Source organism: Durio zibethinus, chromosome 25 (genome assembly GCF_047325235.1).
Source record: "Durio zibethinus cultivar Kanyao isolate XHJ-2024 chromosome 25, ASM4732523v1, whole genome shotgun sequence".
NCBI lineage: Eukaryota > Viridiplantae > Streptophyta > Magnoliopsida > Malvales > Malvaceae > Durio > Durio zibethinus.
The window spans coordinates 17,617,772-17,638,384 of NC_143186.1; the positions used below are offsets into that span (position 1 = coordinate 17,617,772).

The following is a 20,613-nucleotide window of genomic DNA, read 5'->3' on the forward strand; positions in this document are numbered from 1 at the left end:
CAAACGAGAGGGAAGTGTGTGGTGGTCTTTTAGTATTTATATGTAGTTTCACCTTTGAATTGAACGAATTTATCTCATGAAAACTGTAAATGAGAAAGTGGTTTAGTGTGAATTTACTGCTTCTTTCGCATATTGGACAGGGTATAATTTTCCTTGCTTTGTCATCACTTCTTCCATTTCTTCATAAACATCTAAGAGGGCCTTGTAGAAGATTCTCATGTATGCTCGGAGTTGATTTATACAGTCAGTATCCCACCTGGAATACAAATTATGGATTAATAAAATCCAAAATTCAACCAAATTCTACTATATAGTCCATAATTTGAAGATATACATTGCTTAATTACCTCTCAATTGCATTTGTAAGGAGTTCCAGTTCTTCAAATGTGCCATGTACATCATATATGTCATCCATAGCTGACGCTATGACAATTGCTTTTGTCAATATCTGTCTAGCAAAGGAGTATTGAGGCTCAAAGTATGCTCCCAATATCCAAAAGTAACCTTCAACCAATCTATCTCGTGCAAATGGCAGTTTTCCAGGAAAATCTAAATCTTTATACCACCTGAAATAAAACAATTAGCCCAAGTATTGCATACTGTTCGGTTCTCAGAAGTTGGTAAGGTTCGAAATCTGATTGTTCAGCATTCTACCAACAGCTTACATGGCTGTTGACAACAATTTCATATAGAAGCATTAAGGAGTAATTACCTAGAGATCTTGCTTAGCTCTCCCTTGTGCAAATTTTGTAATAAGTTGGAATCCAACTTTGCAAAATTTAGTAACGTTTTGTCATGTGAACCATCTTCTTGATATATAGAAATGTATCGCCTAGCCTCTAGCCTTGGCAAGCTTTTACGGATGGGTCATTTTCGGGCATGGGAGACTAGTGCTGAAAGGGGATATTCAATGCTACTACCTTCTGCCAAATCTAGATGAGTGGTGGTGAAAGCAAGTGTTTCTTCTAGTACATGTTCTCCATTGTAGACACCGGTTTTGTCCGGGTCTACTGTTTTAATTTTAATGATAATATTAATAATAATAATAATATTTAAAAATAATTATTAATTATATAAAAATATAAAAAAATGAAACGAAAAAAAAAAAAGTAACAAAAAAAGAGAAAAAATAGAAAGTAGGGTGGCTGGCACTGCTGTCGCCCCCGACCAGCCTCCCTACAGCTTTCTGTCAGCCCCCTGACGCCCCCTGACCAGCTCCCTTTCAGCTCACTTACAGCCACCTAGATCCCCCTAATTGAAGCCCTTAAAAATCTCTAGCCATTTTCCCTTCAAGCTCTCGAAAAAAGCTCTCTCGAATCCCCTTCAACATCTTTCTTGGACCCCTCTCTCAAAAAAGAAAGCCTTCAAGCAGACCCCTCTCAAAAAGCCTTCGAACAGACCTTCGAAACCAAGCCAAACTCTTCCATCAACAACCCTAAACACCCCCCAAAATACCCAAAATAGAAACGCAAAAACAGAAACAAATACCCAAACCAAAGAAAACAAACAAAAAAAAAACAACACAGTCCTCACCTATGGCGAGGAACCATCAGCGCAAAGCAAGCCCTGCAAAAACCAAAAAATAAAGTTAGTTTCTCAAAAAAAAAAAAAAAGAAAAAAAGAAAAGAAATCGAAAGCTTCAAGCCTTGATCTACGTCGATCCGAACTGTTTCTGGTAAAACGGACTTCAGATCTGGGAAGATCTCGTTGAAAGGAGCTTTTGAAAATTTTTTTGGTGTTTTCAACCGCCGGCAACCACCACCGATGGTGGACTAGGCGGCGGCTTGCGCGGTGCTCTGGCGGTAGGACGGCGAGACAACCGAAGCTGTCCCCTAGAGCTTTCTCTCTCTCTTTCTCTCCTTTTTTTTTTCTGAAACGCAAAAAGAATAAACAAAAAAAAAATTTTCAGTTATATATATAAAAAACAAAGAACCAAAACGACGTCGTTTCGACCAAGGAGGATCCGTGCGTTGACCTAGATTCGACCCGGGATCCGCGTAACCCGACCTATGAACTTGCTCTTCCAACGGTTGCTGACCGGTCCAATTGAATTGGATCGAACCGTAGGCCGTTCAACGAACCACGTGTTGAACCAACCCCTTTTTGGTCCAGTCGAGCCGATCGTTGACTGGACCGTTGACCGATCCGGTTAAAGTAAAAAAAAAAATTTTTTTTTTGAATTTTCTAATTTTTTTATATTATTATTTTTGTTATTTTGAGTTTGTTTTATTTATTCTTGCATGATAAATTTCTAAATTTGTTAGAATAAATGTCTCATTGTTTTAATAATAATTAAAATGAAAACGATTTAAAATATATATTAAAAATGTTCAAAAAAATATTTATTTATTATTATTATTTTCTCTGCCTAGATATTGGAGGGAATAAAAAATATTTTTCTAAAAAATAATTTTGCCTAGATGTTGGAGAATTATTATTAATAAATTTTCATAAAAAAATAAATATAAGAAAATTTTAAATTAATTTTCAAAAATTATAAAAAATTGAACCTGTTACGAAAGTCTGCTTAGATGATTAGATTTTTAGAGATGTTCACATTTTACTTAAACCTTAAATACAAATTTTTAATTTTCAAAATCCTAAGTTCTTAAACCCCTAAAATCCAAAATCCCTAAAATCTAAACCCCTTAAATCAAAACCCCAAACCTTAAAACCCAAACCCTAAAATCTCCAAACTCTAAAACCAAAATCCTAAACCTTCCATATCCTAAAATTCAAGCTTTAAAACCTTCTAAACCTTAAAACCAAACCTTCAAAACCTCTACTCAAGCCCTTACTCAAAACATCCTAAAAATCCTAAGGACACGTGTGAAAATTCTATTTGAAGCAATTTGTTCCCGAATGCCGCCTAGATGATGGGGTATTTAGGAAATTTTACTTCGTTAAGTCTTTTCACACAAGTTTTTAATTCACATTAATAATATGATTAATAAATAAAAAGTATAATAGTAAATTGAGATCTTAAATATAAACAATCGCACCTAAGCTCTACCTAGATGTTGGAGAGTTGGGTGGCCTTGTTATACTTAAGAATCCAACTTTTAAATTGCATCTCACCCTACATAACATTTATTTGCATACATACGTTAGCATGTTTTATCAGTAATTGTTTCCACTATTCTATCTTTAATTTTTATTTACTATTTGATGATAAAATATTTTATGATTAAAAAATAAATAATACTTTTTTTAAAAAAAAAATTATGATATTACAAAATAAAATAAAAATAACATTCCGAAAGAAATAATTCTTGGTACTCTGCCTAGATATTGGAGAGTCACCAACAATTTTCTATAAAGAGTGTTATTTCATTTTAAAGATTGTTATGTTAAATCTTAAGCGAAAAGAGTTATTTCAAATTTTGCCTAGATGTAGAAGAATTTTAAGATAATTCTTTAACTTAAAGATTTTTTCAATATTTCTAAATAAAAATTTTAGCAAAAATATTTTTTTCAAATGAAGGGAACTAGTGTTAAATTTTAAATTAAAATCATTTTTATCCAATATCGAAAATAGCACGTAATTAAATGGTACCAATTTATGGGCGTTGTGGGGGTGCTAATCCTTCCCCATACGTAACCGACTCCCGAACCCAACCTGATTTTTCGTAGATCGAAATTTATCTTTTTGATAAACTTTAAACCCGTTTTTATAGTTTTATTAAAAGGATAAACTTTTTGGTGACCAATCACACCCTAACAAAAATTGGTGGCGACTCTCCCTTTTTATTTTTCTCGATTTTAAAACATCATCTTTTACGTCTGATGATCTCAAAACCGTTACGACAGCTTGGCGACTCCGCTGGGGACTTATTTGAGAGTCAGGCCAAAATTTTAATTATGCGCTATTGACAATGGTTGGATTTAATTGATTTTATTTGATGTTTAATTTAATTTCTTTTATTTTATTTTTTGAAAACATTCATGTTAATAAATAAAATAAATTATGTGTTAGTTATTACTTCATTTTGATTTTGTTTTTGGTTATGATTTATTCATGTTATTTTGATTCATACATTACCTTGCACACACTTTGCATATTCACTTGCATGCATGAGCTCTATACCCGGGCTCTATCCTTTTTAGGAGGAAGTGAAGTAGCTACGCTCTCGTAAAGTGATAACCTCCGTATTTGCTAGCAAAACACTTCCACTCAGATTGAACCCTTATGTTAATAACCCATAATAGGCGAGGATCGGGGAGCCTTATTAGTCTATAATGGATGATGATGTGAAGAATAGTCTGGGAACCTTTAGACATATAAATCCTAACCCAGCATATTGTGAGTCATAGAAAGCCTGCCTAGGATAGAGCCATGCCACCTTTTAAAAAATTACCAAAAATTAAGGCATTATACGTTATATTATTTTATTGTGTGGTTATTATATTACTTTTCTTACTTGTTTGTTTTGAATTCTTAAGTTATTTTATTTTATTTTATTTTGTGTGCATTATATTTGAATATGTGGTATTTATTTTAGGTCAATCATTGAAAAGAAAAAAAAAAGACAAAAGGACATTTTCAAAGATTAAAGATTTTTCTTAAATCCTTTGTTTATTGACCGAATAAAGACTAATTTTCAAGCCTTATTTCTTTTTTTTTCTTCTCAAAATAAAAAATTTCATATTTTATTTCATCTTTCACATTTCATACGTCATACATGTATCTCATCCCATGTGCATTATAATAGGATAATATGAGTATTTCATCCCATCCACATTAATGGACAGTGCATGCATCTCATGTTATATACTTGTTGATAAATGATACATGCCTACCATACGTGTCTTAATAAGTAGTGCGCACATTCCATCTCATTACATGTTTAAAGGTGTGTCAGTTCATTAGGATGACATAACACAAGCATTGCATTTCATGTAAAAATATAATGAGCACTTGATAGGTTCATGCATTCCATACAAGTATACTGCATTAGTCATAGGAATACATCTCATCATTCACATAAATATGTCATCGCATTTCATGCATATAGATTCATGAATAATAGGGTCACATGGAACATACATTGCATTTCATATCCCACCATTCTTGCAACATAACATTGCATTTTTTGCATACACATTCATGATTGATGAAATTTTTTTTAGGTCTTTCTACATATAAAAATCCATTGTCATAAGTATATATGCATTTCGTGACATTCTCATATTCATGTATTCATAAACATACTTTGTGTGTCTTTTTCTTTGTGATATTCATTCAATAAGGGTAACAGTTTAGAATTTTTGGTCTAAGTTTTGCAATAACATGTCTGTCTTGGTGGGAATCAGAGTGATGAAAATGAGAGATCAATTGGAAGCAAGGATTATGGCTTGAATCAAGAGGAATTATGGCTTGAACTTCGAGAGATGAAACAACAGATGGCTCAATTGATAGAAATGGTTAGAGGTAGTGATGGAGTTGAGTTTGTTCCTCCTCAAAGACCATTGTCACTTCTGTCAAGTCCAGGTCAATTGGCTCTCGTTAGTTCCAGCACTCTGTCAGAGTATGCCAAAACATTGGGTGATTTAAACAGTGATTGAAGTTTGGGCGAACTCAAGAGAAGAATGGGTGAACTAGCCACGCAAATGACTGAGCTCAAGAGTTTGATTTTCAATAAGGAGTCACCTGGCTTCAAACAACTATCACCAACTATCTCAAGTCCTAACCCATACTTAAACCTTCCTTATGACCATTTTCAACCTCCTTTCCAAGCACCTAGGATTAGACCCCCAATTTTCATACAACCACCAAGAATTTCACATCTGAACCCATATCCATCATCTCATATTTCACAATTACTTGTTTAGCATGTTATCTCGTCACTATCTTTTAAACTCGATCTTTGACCTAAAGTTTCTCAATTCACCTCGAGATCAACTATACCAATACATTTCTAGCAAAACAAACCAACCATAGGACAGAAAAGCCCCTATTGATCCAATACCCATGTCCTACACTGAGTTATACTCGCTGTTCCTAGAGAACTACCTCATTGCCCTTATCTCTGCTGAACCTCACAAACCACTTTTTCTTAAATAGTATAATCCTAATGCCCAATATGAATACCATTTTGGTATTGTGGGCCATTCTCTGAAAGACTGTACAACTTTGAAACATAGGGTGCAGAGATTGATGAAAGTTGGATATTTGAGTTTTGATGCCAAGATGAAGCAAGTTATTCACGAGAACCCTTCTTTGATCCATGTCGAAATGGTAGGTAGTGCTACAGGCAATAGTAAAGTTGGTTAAGATGATGAATAAAAAGCTTTTTAAGTAAAGAGTTATCCTCCCTAGTAATCATAGTCGATTATTTTTTAGGTGAGACAAAGGAAAGTGGTAACAGGTCTGGCACTTTTTAGCCCTAGCCCTAGAATGGTTTATGATGTGTAAACTTGATGCTTTTGGAATGAATCAAAACTTCTTTTAACCTAAATTTTTTATGAATTGATGCTTCTGTCCACCTTTAATAATTAGAGCCAGTGAAAAAAAGTGATGGTTGTGAATATACTTTCATCGAACTTTTGAAGAGGAAAGAATGTCTTTAGATAACCCAGCCAGAATATATGATGAAACTCGAGTTTCTCCATTCTTAATAATAATAAAATTTGGCTTGCACATCATACATCATCTATTTGAATTCATTATTTTTCATGCTAGTTAAAGATAAAAGATGATGATTGTGAACATGCTTTTGTTAAACCTTCAAAGCCAAAAGATTTTTTATAATAAAATTCTTATTGTGCATTTCTGACTTTTGATGATTCATAAAAGGTTCAAGGATAGCTATCCTAGGAAACGAGGTCAGTTGAGTCTGCACACTTATAGCACTCGAGCCAGTACCATAATCATAAAAAATAAAGGTGCCAGTCGAATGAATAGAGTAGAAAAGGCCCAAGAAGAGATCAGTGAAATAATTACGAGAATGCAACAAAACGTGAACAGATAACTGGCAGAATTAAAATAAATGATAGTGAAATTGAGAAAAGAAAAAGGAGTTATTGAGACGCACAGGACAAGAGAGAAAATAGTTGTTGAGACGCACAGGACAAGAGAGAAAATAGTTGTCGAGACACCATTGTGTCCATCTGGGTTCACATATGTTCAAGATCCCCATGTGTAACAAGCACCTCCAATAACTTATCAACCTTATATTGGCCATTATGCCAAGTTACCATCAGTTCAGACAAATGTCAATCCTGGGCATTCTGCTCACGACTTCACTATTGTGCCTAATGTGGATGATCATAAAACATTAAAAAAATTGAAAAAGGTGCTAGATCCATCAGAAGATATAGTGATGAAAGATAAGTATGATCTATTGGAAAGGAGATTGGAAGCAATTAAAAGCCATGATGTGTACGAGAATGTTGGCATCAGTGAACTTAGTCTAGTATCTGATCTTGTTATTCTATCAAAATTCAAAGCCTTAAGTTTCAAGAAGTACGATAGAACAAAATGCCCTTTAATACACATTACCATGTACTGTCAAAAGATGACAGGCTACACTCATGATGATAAATTATTAATCCATTACTTTCAAGATAGTCTCACTGGACCTGCAGCAAAATGGTATGCTCAGTTAGATCGAAGTAAGATTTGTTTTTGGAATGAATTGGTTGGGGCCTTTCTAGCACAATACAAACATGTTAAAGATATGGTGCCAGATAGGTTGTCCTTGTAGAACATGAAGAAAAGATCAACTAAAACATTCAAAGAATATGCACATAGATGGAGAGACATAGCAGCTCAAGTACAACCACCCTTATCAGAGAATTAAATTACTATTCTGTTTGTCAATTTTTTGGATATTTCCTATTATGAAAGAATGATTGGGAATCTCTCTAAAAATTTTTCGGACATGATGATTTTTAGTGAAATTATAAAAAATGCAATTAAGAGTGGTAGGATTAAGTTAAAAGATGCGATAGATGTTGAAAAAGAAAGTACATCAGAACAGAATAAAGAAAAAGTGTAAGTAATCATAATGGAGGGGCATCTACCTAATAGCTTTATCCCGTACAATCCTTATCTTGCTTATCAACCCCATCACCCTACCGTAAGCCATATCTCTCAAAACCCATATCTTTGCCAACCAAGCTAGCATTTGAGCTTTTCAGTAAACTTTCATCTTCAAGTGGTCATTCATGATCCTGTTCCTACATTTGAATCCATAACCCGACCAACAAAAAATCAGAAAAGACCAAAGAATGATAAAGAGAAATTACCCATCTCTATTTCTTACCTTTTACCTTTGCTAATAGAAGGTTGATATCTCACTCATGTGCTTCTGAAAACAACACCAAATCCATCAGCAAGGAGTTACAATCCCAATGACAAGTGTGATTATCATATGGGGGTAATTGACCACTCAACTGAAAAATGCAGGCAGTTGAAAGAAAATGTTGAAGATCTTATCAAGAATGGTATTTTGACTCCAGAGGTAATAGAATAATGGAAGTTGTTAACTCTATTCAATTGTCAAATGTGAGAAGTTGAGATGAAAAAGGAGGTGTCAAGTTTTAAAAATCAGGATATGATGCTTTATTTTTTTACTATGTATGTAGGACATGTGCATTGTGTTTCTAGGAGTTATTTAACTTATTTTGGAAGAATTGAATACTTTGGATCTTTTTCATGAAATTTTCTCTTTATGCATTTGTTTGAATAAAAGTCCCACATAAGTAACTTAAAAAAAAAACAAAAAAACAAAAAAAAAGAGAAAAAATTTTTTCTTTTGCAATAAAGATGGAATGATTTTTAAGGGAAATAGTGATTACTATTAGGAAAAAGCTCATCAAATACCTTCAAACCTTTTCAAATACTTTCATCTCCCTAATTACTTAAATGATTTGACTCATCAACCATAACCTTTTAGGGAATGTAAGTTTAAGTTTAGACCTTAAAGGGTCGATAATCTTCCTGGGCAAAGAACAAAAGAGATTAATTTTGAAAGTTTCTTTTGAATTTCAAAAATAAGATATTTTAAAAAAAATTTTAATTGATAATTCAATGTGTGTCAAAATTTTACTATGACCATAGATACAAAAATACTTGAGCCTTTTTCTTAAATAACCTTTGTTCCATGTCTTAAGGCATATTCAAAAAAAAAAAAAGAATCCCTTTCTGCCTAAGATAATTTATTTCATACTTTTATATCTCTTCTTTGCCTTTCACCAAGAAAATGCAAAAAAAATTTAGAACCCAAAGAGTTTTTTTGAACTATGCGATCGATCCTATACGGCTTGATTGTCGTTGGAACCTTGAATAAAAAAGATGGGGCATAAAAAAACAAAAAAAAAGCAAAAAAAAATAAAAAAAAGAGAAAAAAAAGAAAAAAAAATAAAAGAGACATCTTTAATGGTTTGCTCTTCTACCCAAGTGATCATGTTTGAAATGATGAATGGCCATCTTTCTCTATCCTTCTCGTACATAAAAATTATCCATTTGCTACCCATTTGAGCCTATTAAATTTTTTATTCCAAAATAAACCCTAGCCAAGGATCATTTTCTACATTAGGGGAAAAAATTAAGATACATTCAAGATTAACTTCAAGAAAAGTATTTGACATTGAAAGCATCTAACATGCCCTTCGGAGGTGAAAGTCTGGGGTAAAAAGTAAACAAGGCTTCAATTGAAATTTCAAGATTCAAGAAAGTGAACAACTAAAGATAAAGTTAAGTATTTCTAAGGCAAAACAAAGAAACCTTAGAGATAAGAATCTGAAGCTTCAATTAGAATTAAAAAAAAAATAAAAAAAGAGAAAATATGTACCTTGAAAATGAGAATTCAAGGCCAAAAAAAAAGGATGAGTAAATTGCTGAAATTAAAGTCAAATGTTTCAAAAAAAAAGGGGGCAAAAGAAGAAAGTCAGAGAGTGCTCATCAAGATCCTTGGTCTAATTACCCTGAATAACATATTTTAAGCCTGTTTATCCATTCTTTTAAAACCCTTAACCTTGGCCTACATTACATACCTTGAAAAGTCCATTTTGATCAAATGTGGATACTTGGATTGAAGAGCAATATTCTTGAATTTGTATATACTTGTTGAATTCTTCATTGATAAAAAATATATATATAGCTATAAGGTGAAAACCTCAAAAGGGCAGTTTAGAGCTAAAGTCATTTTTTGAGGCCCCAAAATAAATTTCAGAGTTTTAAGGTTCTATCCAAAATAAAAAGTCTCGATACAAAATTTTTTGAAAGACCAGTACCCATAAAGACCTTCTTTTTTTTAAAAAAAAAATAGTCTTGTCTTTTTCTCAAATCTTATTTGAAAAGTAATGGCTAATTTTGACTCACATTGGAGTATCATATTTTCAATAAAAAAAAAGTGTTTTAAAATTTTATCTCTTTTGTGAGCCTGAGAGAAATCCTTGCAATCCTTGTCGAGCTTTCCATGAGATATGCCTACCAGTAAAAGGGGTTGAATTGTTAATTACCCTCCCATCCATAAGCTTTTCAAATAGTAATCATCAATTTTCAAGAGATTCAAAAGTCTTGAGTTTTAAATTTTTTCATTCAATTGTAAAGATAATTTATGTGGGGTAATTTTTGATCACTTTTGAAAATTTTTAAGATTATTGGAGCATTTTGCACATAATACTGAGATCATTTTTTTTGGTGAAAATAAAACAATGAAAATTTAAACAAAAATTTTTCAAAAAGAAAAAGGGGCAAGAAGAGTCTTTGCATTTGCATCGCTTGCATCTACATCACAAAAAAGACATTCGTATTTGCTTCACTTGCATTGGCATTTGTATAAGACATTTGCATTCACACCATAAGAAGAATTTGCATTTGCATCATGGTATCTGCATCCTAAGAAAAGGTATTTGTAAGGGCATCTGCATGAAAATGACATTGTCATTTGCATTGTGAAAAAGTTAAATGTATCAAGCATTTGCATTCTTACTTTGGCATTGACACTTGCATCGACATTTCCATTAGCATCATTTGATGAGAATAGAAATTTGTATCATGTTTGCATTTATCAATTTTGTAAGTATTAAAAAAAAAGAAGGGGCATGTTTTTAAAGTTTTAAAGTCTCTGTTTAAGAGGAACCGTTCTCAATCAAGATTTCAAAGCCTCTGTTTAGAGGGAACCTTCCTCAGAAAAGACTTTTAGAGTTTAAAAAATATATGATTAGGCGAAAGCCATGTTTTAAAAGATTTTTAAATTTTTAAAGTTTTATTGCCTCTGATTATAAGGAGCATTCAAAGATTTTGAGATTTGTAAGACCTCCGGACATAATCTGTAAGACCTCCGGGCATGATTCTATAAGACCTCCGGGCATGATTTCTAAGACCTCTGGGCATAAATTTGATTCGTAGTGGCATCCCGATCTATTTTTTTATCTTTTGACTTGTGGTGTTATCCAATCGATTCTGTAAGACCTTCGGGCATGATTTGTAAGACCTCGGGCATAAATTCGATTCGCGATGTTATCCCGATCGATTCTTTATCTTTTGACTTATAATGTTATCCTAATCGATTCTGTAAGACCTCCGGGCATGATGTCTAAGACCTCCGGCAGAAATTCGATTTGCGATGTTATCCCGATCGATTCTTTATTTTTTAACTTGTAGTTTATCCCAATCGATTCTATAAGACCTCCGGACATGATTTGTAAGACCTCCGGGCAATTATGTAAGACCTCTGGACATGATTCTATAAGACTTTCGAGCATGATTTCTAAGACCTTCGGGCATAATTTCGATTCGTGGTGTTATCCTGATCGATTCTTTATCTTTTGACTTGTGGTGTTATCCCAGTTGATTCTATAAGACCTCCGGCATGATTTCTAAGACCTCCGGGTGTAAATTCGATTCGTGATTTTATCCCGATCGATTCTTTATCTTTTGACTTGTGGTGTTATCCCAATCGATTCTGTAAGACCTCCGAGCATGATGTCTAAGACCTCCGGGCATAAATTTGATTCGCGATGTTATCTCGATCGATTCTTTATTTTTCTACTTGCGATTTATCCCAATCGATTCTGTAAGACCTCCGGGCATAAATTTGATTCGCTGTGTTATCTTGATCGATTCTTTATTTTTCAACTTGCGGTTTATCCCAATCGATTCTGTAAGACCTCCGGACATGATTTGTAAGACCTCCGATCGATTCATGATATTATCTTAATCGATTCATTATTTTTCAACTTACGGGGTCATCCCAATCGTTTTGTGTTTCAAAAAAAAAATCACGATTTACTTTCAGACAAATCGTTGTCTTTATCTTTGCCCTATTCCTGATTCTCAGTAATGTGCAAAGAGGGACAACTGTAGACACCGATTTTGTTCGGGTCTACTGTTTTAATTTTAATGATAATATTATTAATAATAATATTTAAAAATAATTATTAATTATATAAAAATATAAAAAAAAACAAAAAAAAATGAAACGAAAAAAAAAAGTAACAAAAAAAGAGAAAAAATAGAAAGTAGGGTGGCTGGCACTGCTGTCGCCCCTGATCAGCCACCTTACAGCCTTCTGTCAGCCCCCTGACGCCCCTTGACCAACTCCCTTTCAGCCCACCTATAGCCACCAAGATCCCCCTAATTGAAGCCCTTAAAAAATTCCAGCCATTTCCCCTTCAAGCTTTCGAAAGAAGCTCTCTTGAATCCCTTTCAACATCTCTTTCGGACCCCTCTCTCGAAAAAAAAAGGCCTTCGAGCAGACCCCTCTCGAAAAGCCTTCGAATATACCCTTCAAACCAAGCCAAACTCTTCCATCAACAACCCCAAACACCCCCTAAAATACCCAAAACAGAAACGCAAAAGCAAAAACGCAAAATCAGAAACAAATACCCAAACCAAAGAAAACAAACAAAAAAAAAAACAACACAGTCCTCACCTACGACGAGGAACCATCAGCGTCGAGCAAGCCCTGCAAAAACCAAAAAATAAAAAGTCAGTTTCTCAAAAAAAAAAAGAAAAAAAGAAAAGAAACCGAAAGCTTTAAGCCTCGATCTACACCGATTGGAGTTGTTTATGGTAAAACGGACTTCAGATTTGGGAAGATCTCGTTGAAATGAGCTTCTGGAAATTTTTTTTGTGTTTTCAATTGCCGGCAACCACCATCGACAGTGGACTAGGCGGCGGCCGGCGCGGTGCTCTGGAGGCTGGACGGCAAGACAACCGGAGCTGTCCCCTAGAGCTTTCTCTCTCTCTCTCTCTCTCTTTTCTGAAATGCAGAAAGAATAAACCAAAAAAAAAATTTTCAGTTATATATAAAAACAAAGAACCAAAACGATGTCGTTTCGACCAAGGAGGATCCACGTGTTGACCCGAATCCGACCTGGAATCCGCGCAACCCGACCTGTGAACAAGCTCTTCGAACGACTGCTGACTGGTCCTGTTCAGGTAAAAAAAACATTTTTTTTGAATTTTTTTATATTATTATTTTTGTTATTTTGAGTTTGTTTTATTTATTTTTGCATGATAAATTTCTAAATTTGTTAGAATAAATGTCTCATTGTTTTAATAATAATTAAAATAAAAACAATTTAAAATATATATTAAAAATGTTCAAAATAATATTTATTTATTAGTATTATTTTTCCTGCCTAGATGTTGGAGGGAATAAAAAATATTTTTCTAAAAAATAATTTCGCCTAGATGTCGGAGAATTATTATTAATAAATTTTCATAAAAAAATAAATATAAGAAAATTTTAAATTAATTTTCAAAAATTATAAAAAATTGAACCTGCTTCGAAAGTCTACCTAGATGATGGGATTTTTAGAGATGTTCGCATTTTACTTAAACCTTAAACACTAATTTTTAATTTTCAAAATCCTAAGTTCTTAAACCCCTGAAATCCAAACCCTTAAATCAAAACCCCAAACCTTAAAACCCAAACCCTAAAATCTCTAAACTCTAAAACCAAAACCCTAAACCTTTCATATCCTAAAATTCAAGCTTTAAAACCCTCTAAACCTTAAAACCAAACCTTCAAAACCTCTACTCAAACCCTTACTCAAAACATCCTAAAAATCCTAAGGACACGTGTAAAAATTTTATTTGAAGCAATTTGTTCCCGAATGCCACCTAAATGATGGGGTATTTAGGAAATTTTACTTCGTTAAGTCTTTTCACATGAGTTTTTAATTCACATTAATAATAGGATTAATAAATAAAAAGTATAATAGTAAATTGGGATCTTAAATATAAACAGTCGCACCTAAGTTCTACCTAGATGTTGGAGAGTCGGGGTGGCCTCGTTATACTTAAAAATCTAACTTTTAAATTGCATCTCACCCTACAAAACATTCATTTGTATATATACGTTAGCATGTTTTATCAATAATTATTTGCACTATTCTGTCTTTAATTTTTATTTACTATTTGATGATAAAATATTTTATGATTAAAAAATAAATAATACTTTTTTTTTAAAAAAAAATTGTGATATTACAAAATAAAATAAAAATAACATTCCGAAAGAAATAATTCTTGGTATTCTGCCTAGATGTTGGAGAGTCACCAATAATTTTTTATAAAGAGTGTTATTTCATTTTAAGGATTGTTGTGTTAAATCTTAAGCGAAAAGAGTTATTTCAAATTCTGCCTAGATGTTGGAGAATTTTAAGATAATTCTTTAACTTAAAGATTTTCTCAATATTTCTAAATAAAAATTTTAGCAAAAATATTTTTTTCAAATGATGGGAATTAGTGTTAAATTTCAAATTAAAATCATTTTTATCCAACATCGAAAATAGCGCGTAATTAAATGGTATCAATTTATGGGTGTTGTGGGGGTGCTAATCCTTCCCCACACATAACCAACTCCCGGACTCAACTTAATTTTTCGTAGATCAAAATTTATCTTTTTGATAAACTTTAAACCCGTTTTTATAGTTTTATTAAAAAGATAAACTTTTGGGTGACCAATCACACCCTAACAAAGATTGGTGGCGACTCCCCCTTTTATTTTTCTCGATTTTAAAACATCATCTTTTACGTTTGGTGGTCTCAAAACCGTTACGACATCCATGCACACATAAATGTGCAGCTTCATATAATTCTAGCAAGCCTTTCACATCACTTGTTAAGGACATCTTGAAGTGTCCTTCATCATCTTTGAACTTGTTGAATGTTTCTGCTTAATCAAGAAAGGTATATTAAACATTCACCAAAGTTTGACATAGTAGTACTATATACATACATATATATATATATTATATGGAATTTCTCCATTGTGGAAGTGCATATTGGACTTACCACATTGAACATTAAATCAATTCTCTCTAAGTAATCAAAATTGAAGAGATGTAGCCTCGAGACTTTTGTCATCTTTGTACTCATGGTCATCATTAATATTTTGCAATGCATCCAGTATCTCTCTTTCAAAATGGTAACTCACACCTAAGCATTTGATTATATCAATTAAACACAATTTGTGAGATGAATCATCTGTATGTACCATAAGCATCGTCCTTACTTCTTGCTTCAATTCTTCGTATTGTAGTTGAGTTGAAGCATCGATATTCTGCAGAATTGTTATGCAGGAAAAAAATTCATAAATATAATGTTAAGGTGGCAAACATTTTGTTTTATACACGTTCTTGTTCACACGTTAATATACACATGTATGCATGAATCAATACGTGCAAACTAGAGGAATTGGTGAATTCACCATCTAAAAAATATAGGGACAAAATTCTATAAAATTGAAACATGTTGACAATATTAAATATTGCATCGATCCCAATTACTAAAAAGGATAAAAAAAAATTAAACATGTATAAAACCACATAAACGTGCAATACATTCTACTATTAAAAAGAGAAATTACACTGACAATAAATTATTTTATCTCATATATAACACCAAAAGATTTCAATTCTTGGCAGCTCGGACAATTTTGTTCTTTTAGTTTCTTATTTATTTATTCTATATGTAAATTCTTGGATCTTCAAAGTGGGATTGGATCAATGAGCAATGAAGTGATTCCGCACTTGACAACATTTCCAACGTGTGTGTACCCATCTCCATCCTTGTAGAGGAAATCAATCACCCTTGCAAGGTTGAGAATTCGTGTGAGGATAGGCATTGGGACCCAAGGTGTCGGCCTAAGTACCAACTCCTGGTTTATATCCTTCCAAGCATTCTCAATTTGCTTGTTCAACTCACCGCATGCATTTTCTTCTGAAACTCCATGCTGCTTCATGTAGCATTCAACGGCCGATGCAACATGCCCTCTCTCCTGCTCAAACTGCATAATCATAATATTTCTAAATAAATATATGGGAAAATTAATTCTTATAATACTTTGCGTCAATTAGAAGCTTTAATTTCTCACAATTCTATTTGATTGTCATTGATAAAATGCATGATTTTATTCTTATTCATTAATTATGATAGAAAAGACGTTATACTAGTTTTTTTTTTTTTCATATTAAGCAATGTCCAAAAAAGTAAAAAATAAATAACACGTAGTCAATTAATTATGTGATTTGTCAATAAAGTGTTAAAACTTTTAATTTTATTGATTAAAATTTTATTTTTGATCATTTCAAATATAAAAAATGATATAAAAGAAAAAGATAGATACATGATGCACCTTGTGTGAACCAATATCGTCCATGAGACGGGCAATTACTGAAGAAGCTTTAATGATTTTAGGGTTGCTAGATGCCCAATCAAATATCTCTTTTGTCACAATGTCTCCCATTCCAACAAAAGATGTGATAGCAAACATGATGTAGCCAGCAGATACTAATCCATTTATCATGTATTCCTCCACCGATGGTACGTAGTTTTCATGGTACCATTTGGCCTCAACGAAATACGATTGCGATAATTGTTTCATCTGAGAAATGAAAAGGCCAAGGAATCTATATTATTATCAGCTTGTGGTCCAAATAATTTTTCCTGTAAGATTCTCTTCTTTACTTTTTTTTGTCATTTTAAACGATGTTTTTTGGGCAAACGAGAGGGAAGTGTGTGGTGGTCTTTTACTGTTTATATTTAGTTTCACCTTTGAATTGAACGAATTTATCTCATGAAAACTGTAAATGAGAAAGTGGCTTAGTGTGAATTTACTTCTTCTTTCGCATACTGGACAGGGTATAATTTTCCTTGCTTTGTCATCACTTCTTCCATTTCTTCATAAACATCTAAGAGGGCCTTGTAGAAGATTTTCATGTATGTTGGGAGTTGATCTATACAGTCAGTATCCCACCTGGAATGCAAATTATGGATTAATAAAATCCAAAATTCTACCAAATTCTACTATATAGTCCATAATTTGAAGATATAAATTGATTCATTACCTCTCAATTGCGTTTGTAAGGAGTTCAAGTTCTTCAAATGTGCCATGTACATCATATATGTCATCCATAGCTGACGCCATGGCTATTGTTTTTGTCAATATCTCTCTAGCAAGGGAGTATTGAGGCTCAAAGTATACTCCCAATATCCAAAAGTAACCTTCAACCAATCTATCCCGTGCAAATGGCAGTTTTCCAGGAAAATCTAAATCTTTATACCACCTGAAATAAAACAATTAGCCCAAGTATTACATACTGTTCGGTTCTCAGAAGTTGTTAAGGCTCGAAATCTGATTGTTCGGCATTCTACCAACAGCTTAAATGGCTGTTGACAACAATTTCATATAGAAGCATTAAGAAGTAATTACCTAGAGATCTTGCTTAGCTCTTCCTTGTGCAAATTTTGTAATAAGTTGAAATCCAACTTCGCAAAATTTAGTAACGTTTTGTCATGTGAACCATCTTCTTGATATATAGAAATGTATCGCCTAGCCTCTAGCCTTGGCAAGCTTTTGCGGATGGGTCGTTTTCGGGCATGGGAGACTAGTGCTGAAAGGGGATATTCAATGCTACTACTTTCTGCCAAATCTAGATGAGTGGTGGTGAAAGCAAGTGCTTCTTCTAGTATATGTTCTCCATGCACACATAAATGTGCAGCTTCATATAATTCTAGCAAGCCTTTCACATCACTTGTTAAGGACATCTTGAAGTTTCCTTCATCATCTTTGAACTTGTTGAATGTTTCTGCTTAATCAAGAAAGGTATATTAAACATTCACCAAAGTTTGACATAGTAGTACTCTATACATATAAATATATATATATATATATATATGGAATTTCTCCATTGTGGAAGTGCATATAATAGGAGAAATTGGACTTACCACATTGAACATTAGATCCATTCTCTCTAAGTAATCGAAATTGAAGAGATGTAGCCTCGAGACTTTTGTCATCTTTGTACTCATGGTCATCATTAATATTTTGCAATGCATCCTCTATTTCTCTTTCGAAATGGTAACTCACACCTAAGCGTTTGATTATGTCAATTAAACGCAATTTGTGAGATGAATCATCTGTATGTACCATAAGCATCGTCCTTACTTCTTGCTTCAATTCTTCGTATTGTGGTTGAGTTGTAGCATTGATATTCTGCAGAATTGTTTGTAGGAAAAAAATTCGTAAATATAATGTTAAGGTGGCAAACATTTTGTTTTGCACACGTTCTTGCTCATATCGAATACACGCATACATGCATGAATCAATACATGCAAACTAGAGGGGGAATTGGTGAATTCACCATCTAAATTATTTACCATTTTAGAAGGACTTGAAAGGAAAAGATCCCCCCAGATGCTACGATGAAAATTGGCAGAGCGACGATTCTTGATGGACTTGGAATCATGAGCCGAAGCTGGAAGTGATGAAGAAACTGGAGAAGACATCTCTCGAGCTAAGTAATTATGTTGGAAACAATATAAAATGAGATGATCTTGTAACACGGATTTTTTTTGCCTTGTGGTCTTAGCGATCGAATTTGGTGTAAGCCTAACTGCTCCCATGTTGTTGTATTTATAGATGTTTGCCAGCATTGAAATGTTAAGTAAGCTCTTAACTTGAAAAAAAAAAAAATTATAAATATTAATATTTGAATTCCAAATTTAGTAAGTATCACGTGATTGTATAAATAAATTGAATTGAGCTCCAGACCTAAAATTCAAATTTTCAATCAAGACTCAATTAAAATTCAAAGAATACAAAACCCATTTAATACTCAAAAAATCCCTTAATAAAATGGGGTGTTTACAACAGCGGTCAAACAATGAATGTCACGTGTGAGGTTCCAAGTCCCTTTCATATAAGAGAGTGATGGGTGTTTTTCATTCATGAACTTCCAAAACAATTTTGGGTGGTACATTTAGGAAAAAAAAAAAAACATAATTTCTGGAGTCTGAGTTCTAACGTCTGTAATTATTTTATTTTATTTTTAAATTGTGATCTCCTATATTAAAAAAAAGGAAGCACTTATCTGCCATATTAGCAAGCTAATTTATCACATGATATCAATTAGGTTTATTTCTCATGTGATTACAATAAAATTCAGAACGAAATGTAAGTTTTTCAAACTAAAATCTTGATACTGAAATATAGAAGGAAGAAGTAGAAATATCCGCAGAACACATTAATTGCAACTGGGAGAAGCAAAAGTTGGCATCACAGTTGATAATTTTATTTTTTTATATAGAATTATCATAGGGTTTTATGTTAAATTATAACACTTTTATTTTTAATTTTTACTTGATTAAATTTATTTTCTACCTAAATATGTTAATTATCCAAAATATAGGTACAATGAAAGATTGAGGAGAATAAATTGAATATATAATTTAAAAGATAAATTAAAGGTGAAGTGACTGAATTAAATAACTAAAAATAGAAGCCAAATTGGACGCAAAAAGCTAGACAAAGACTTGAAGAAAATAAAGCAGCTGTGGCGTCACTTGTGGACTGGTTTTGGCGTTGTTTCTTCCAAGACTTGAAGCTGTTAAATGAGCCGAATTGAAGCTAAACTCAAGTTACATTGGATGACATTTGAATGCTCACTTTATAGGCTGAAATTGGCAGCAAAAACTGGGGCTAGCACCCAAGGCAGTCAGGGTTTTATGGGGCTGGGCAGTGTGCATTTTACTTGGCTTCAAAAGTTGCACATTTTGGTTTTGTTTGAACTAACTGGTTGTGCTTGAGCTCCATGGGAAGGAAAAGGATGAATTCTAGAACTTGAAGAAGCCTTGAAGAGGTGGTGAAGCTGCCAAAACCATAAGCCAATCCAAAGCCATGTTCTTAGAATGTCCAAGCCGAGGGCAATTTTTTTGTGCATGAGTGAGCTGCATCAAAAAACATGTGCTGCCAAAAGTCACGGTTTTGGAGGGATTTGTTGCGTTGAATTTTCAGAGTTGGCTTTAAATTGTCTTCCTTTTCCATTAAATAACAAAAGCGGACAAGAATTTCCATATTTAAGAGGGGAGCCGAACCTGTCTTCAAATTTGTTGATGGGGAGTTTAAGGTTTTTCTTTGGCAGCACAGTCATAGGTTAGGTAGCATTTTTTCGGGTCTTTCCATTACTTCATGTTTACTCCTTTGATAATTTGTCGTGGAAAAAATTAATTGTGGAAAAAAAACCAACACAAAGGAGAACCAACATGAGGGAACGTTTTTCTTCTCCCATTTTCGGGGTTAGCGTCACTGGAGACTGTTACTGATTTTTTACCGTTACTTTTGGGGCTTATTTGAGCTGGTTTTCATGTATTAG

At 33.2% G+C, this 20,613-nt stretch overlaps 1 protein-coding gene and 1 pseudogene across 1 annotated transcript; both read right to left on the reverse strand.

Annotated features, from left to right (window-relative positions):
* Positions 1-102: 102 nt before the first annotated feature.
* Positions 103-15,803, reverse strand: LOC111276149 ((+)-delta-cadinene synthase isozyme A-like; annotated as a pseudogene).
* A 39-nt stretch (positions 15,804-15,842) lies between these two features.
* Positions 15,843-18,826, reverse strand: LOC111276470 ((+)-delta-cadinene synthase isozyme A-like). The gene is made up of 7 exons (XM_089754431.1): positions 18,620-18,826; positions 18,191-18,455; positions 17,673-18,051; positions 17,308-17,526; positions 17,078-17,216; positions 16,596-16,844; positions 15,843-16,247 (listed from the first exon to the last, which is right to left on the reverse strand). The coding sequence occupies exons 1-7, from the start codon at positions 18,746-18,748 to the stop codon at positions 15,948-15,950; spliced, it is 1,680 nt and encodes a 559-aa protein (XP_089610557.1). The 5' UTR covers positions 18,749-18,826; the 3' UTR covers positions 15,843-15,947.
* Positions 18,827-20,613: the final 1,787 nt, after the last annotated feature.

Excerpts from the sequence above, each read along its gene's own strand:
- LOC111276470 (XM_089754431.1), bottom strand. The coding sequence starts at position 18,748 with ATGTCTTCTCCAGTTTCTTCATCACTTCCAGCTTCGGCTCATGATTCC. Across the intron at positions 17,527-17,672 it reads GAGCTAAGCAAGATCTCTAG|GTGGTATAAAGATTTAGATT; the intron begins GTAATTACTTCT and ends GTTTTATTTCAG. Across the intron at positions 16,845-17,077 it reads TCCAGTATGCGAAAGAAGAA|ATGAAACAATTATCGCAATC; the intron begins GTAAATTCACAC and ends TTCATTTCTCAG.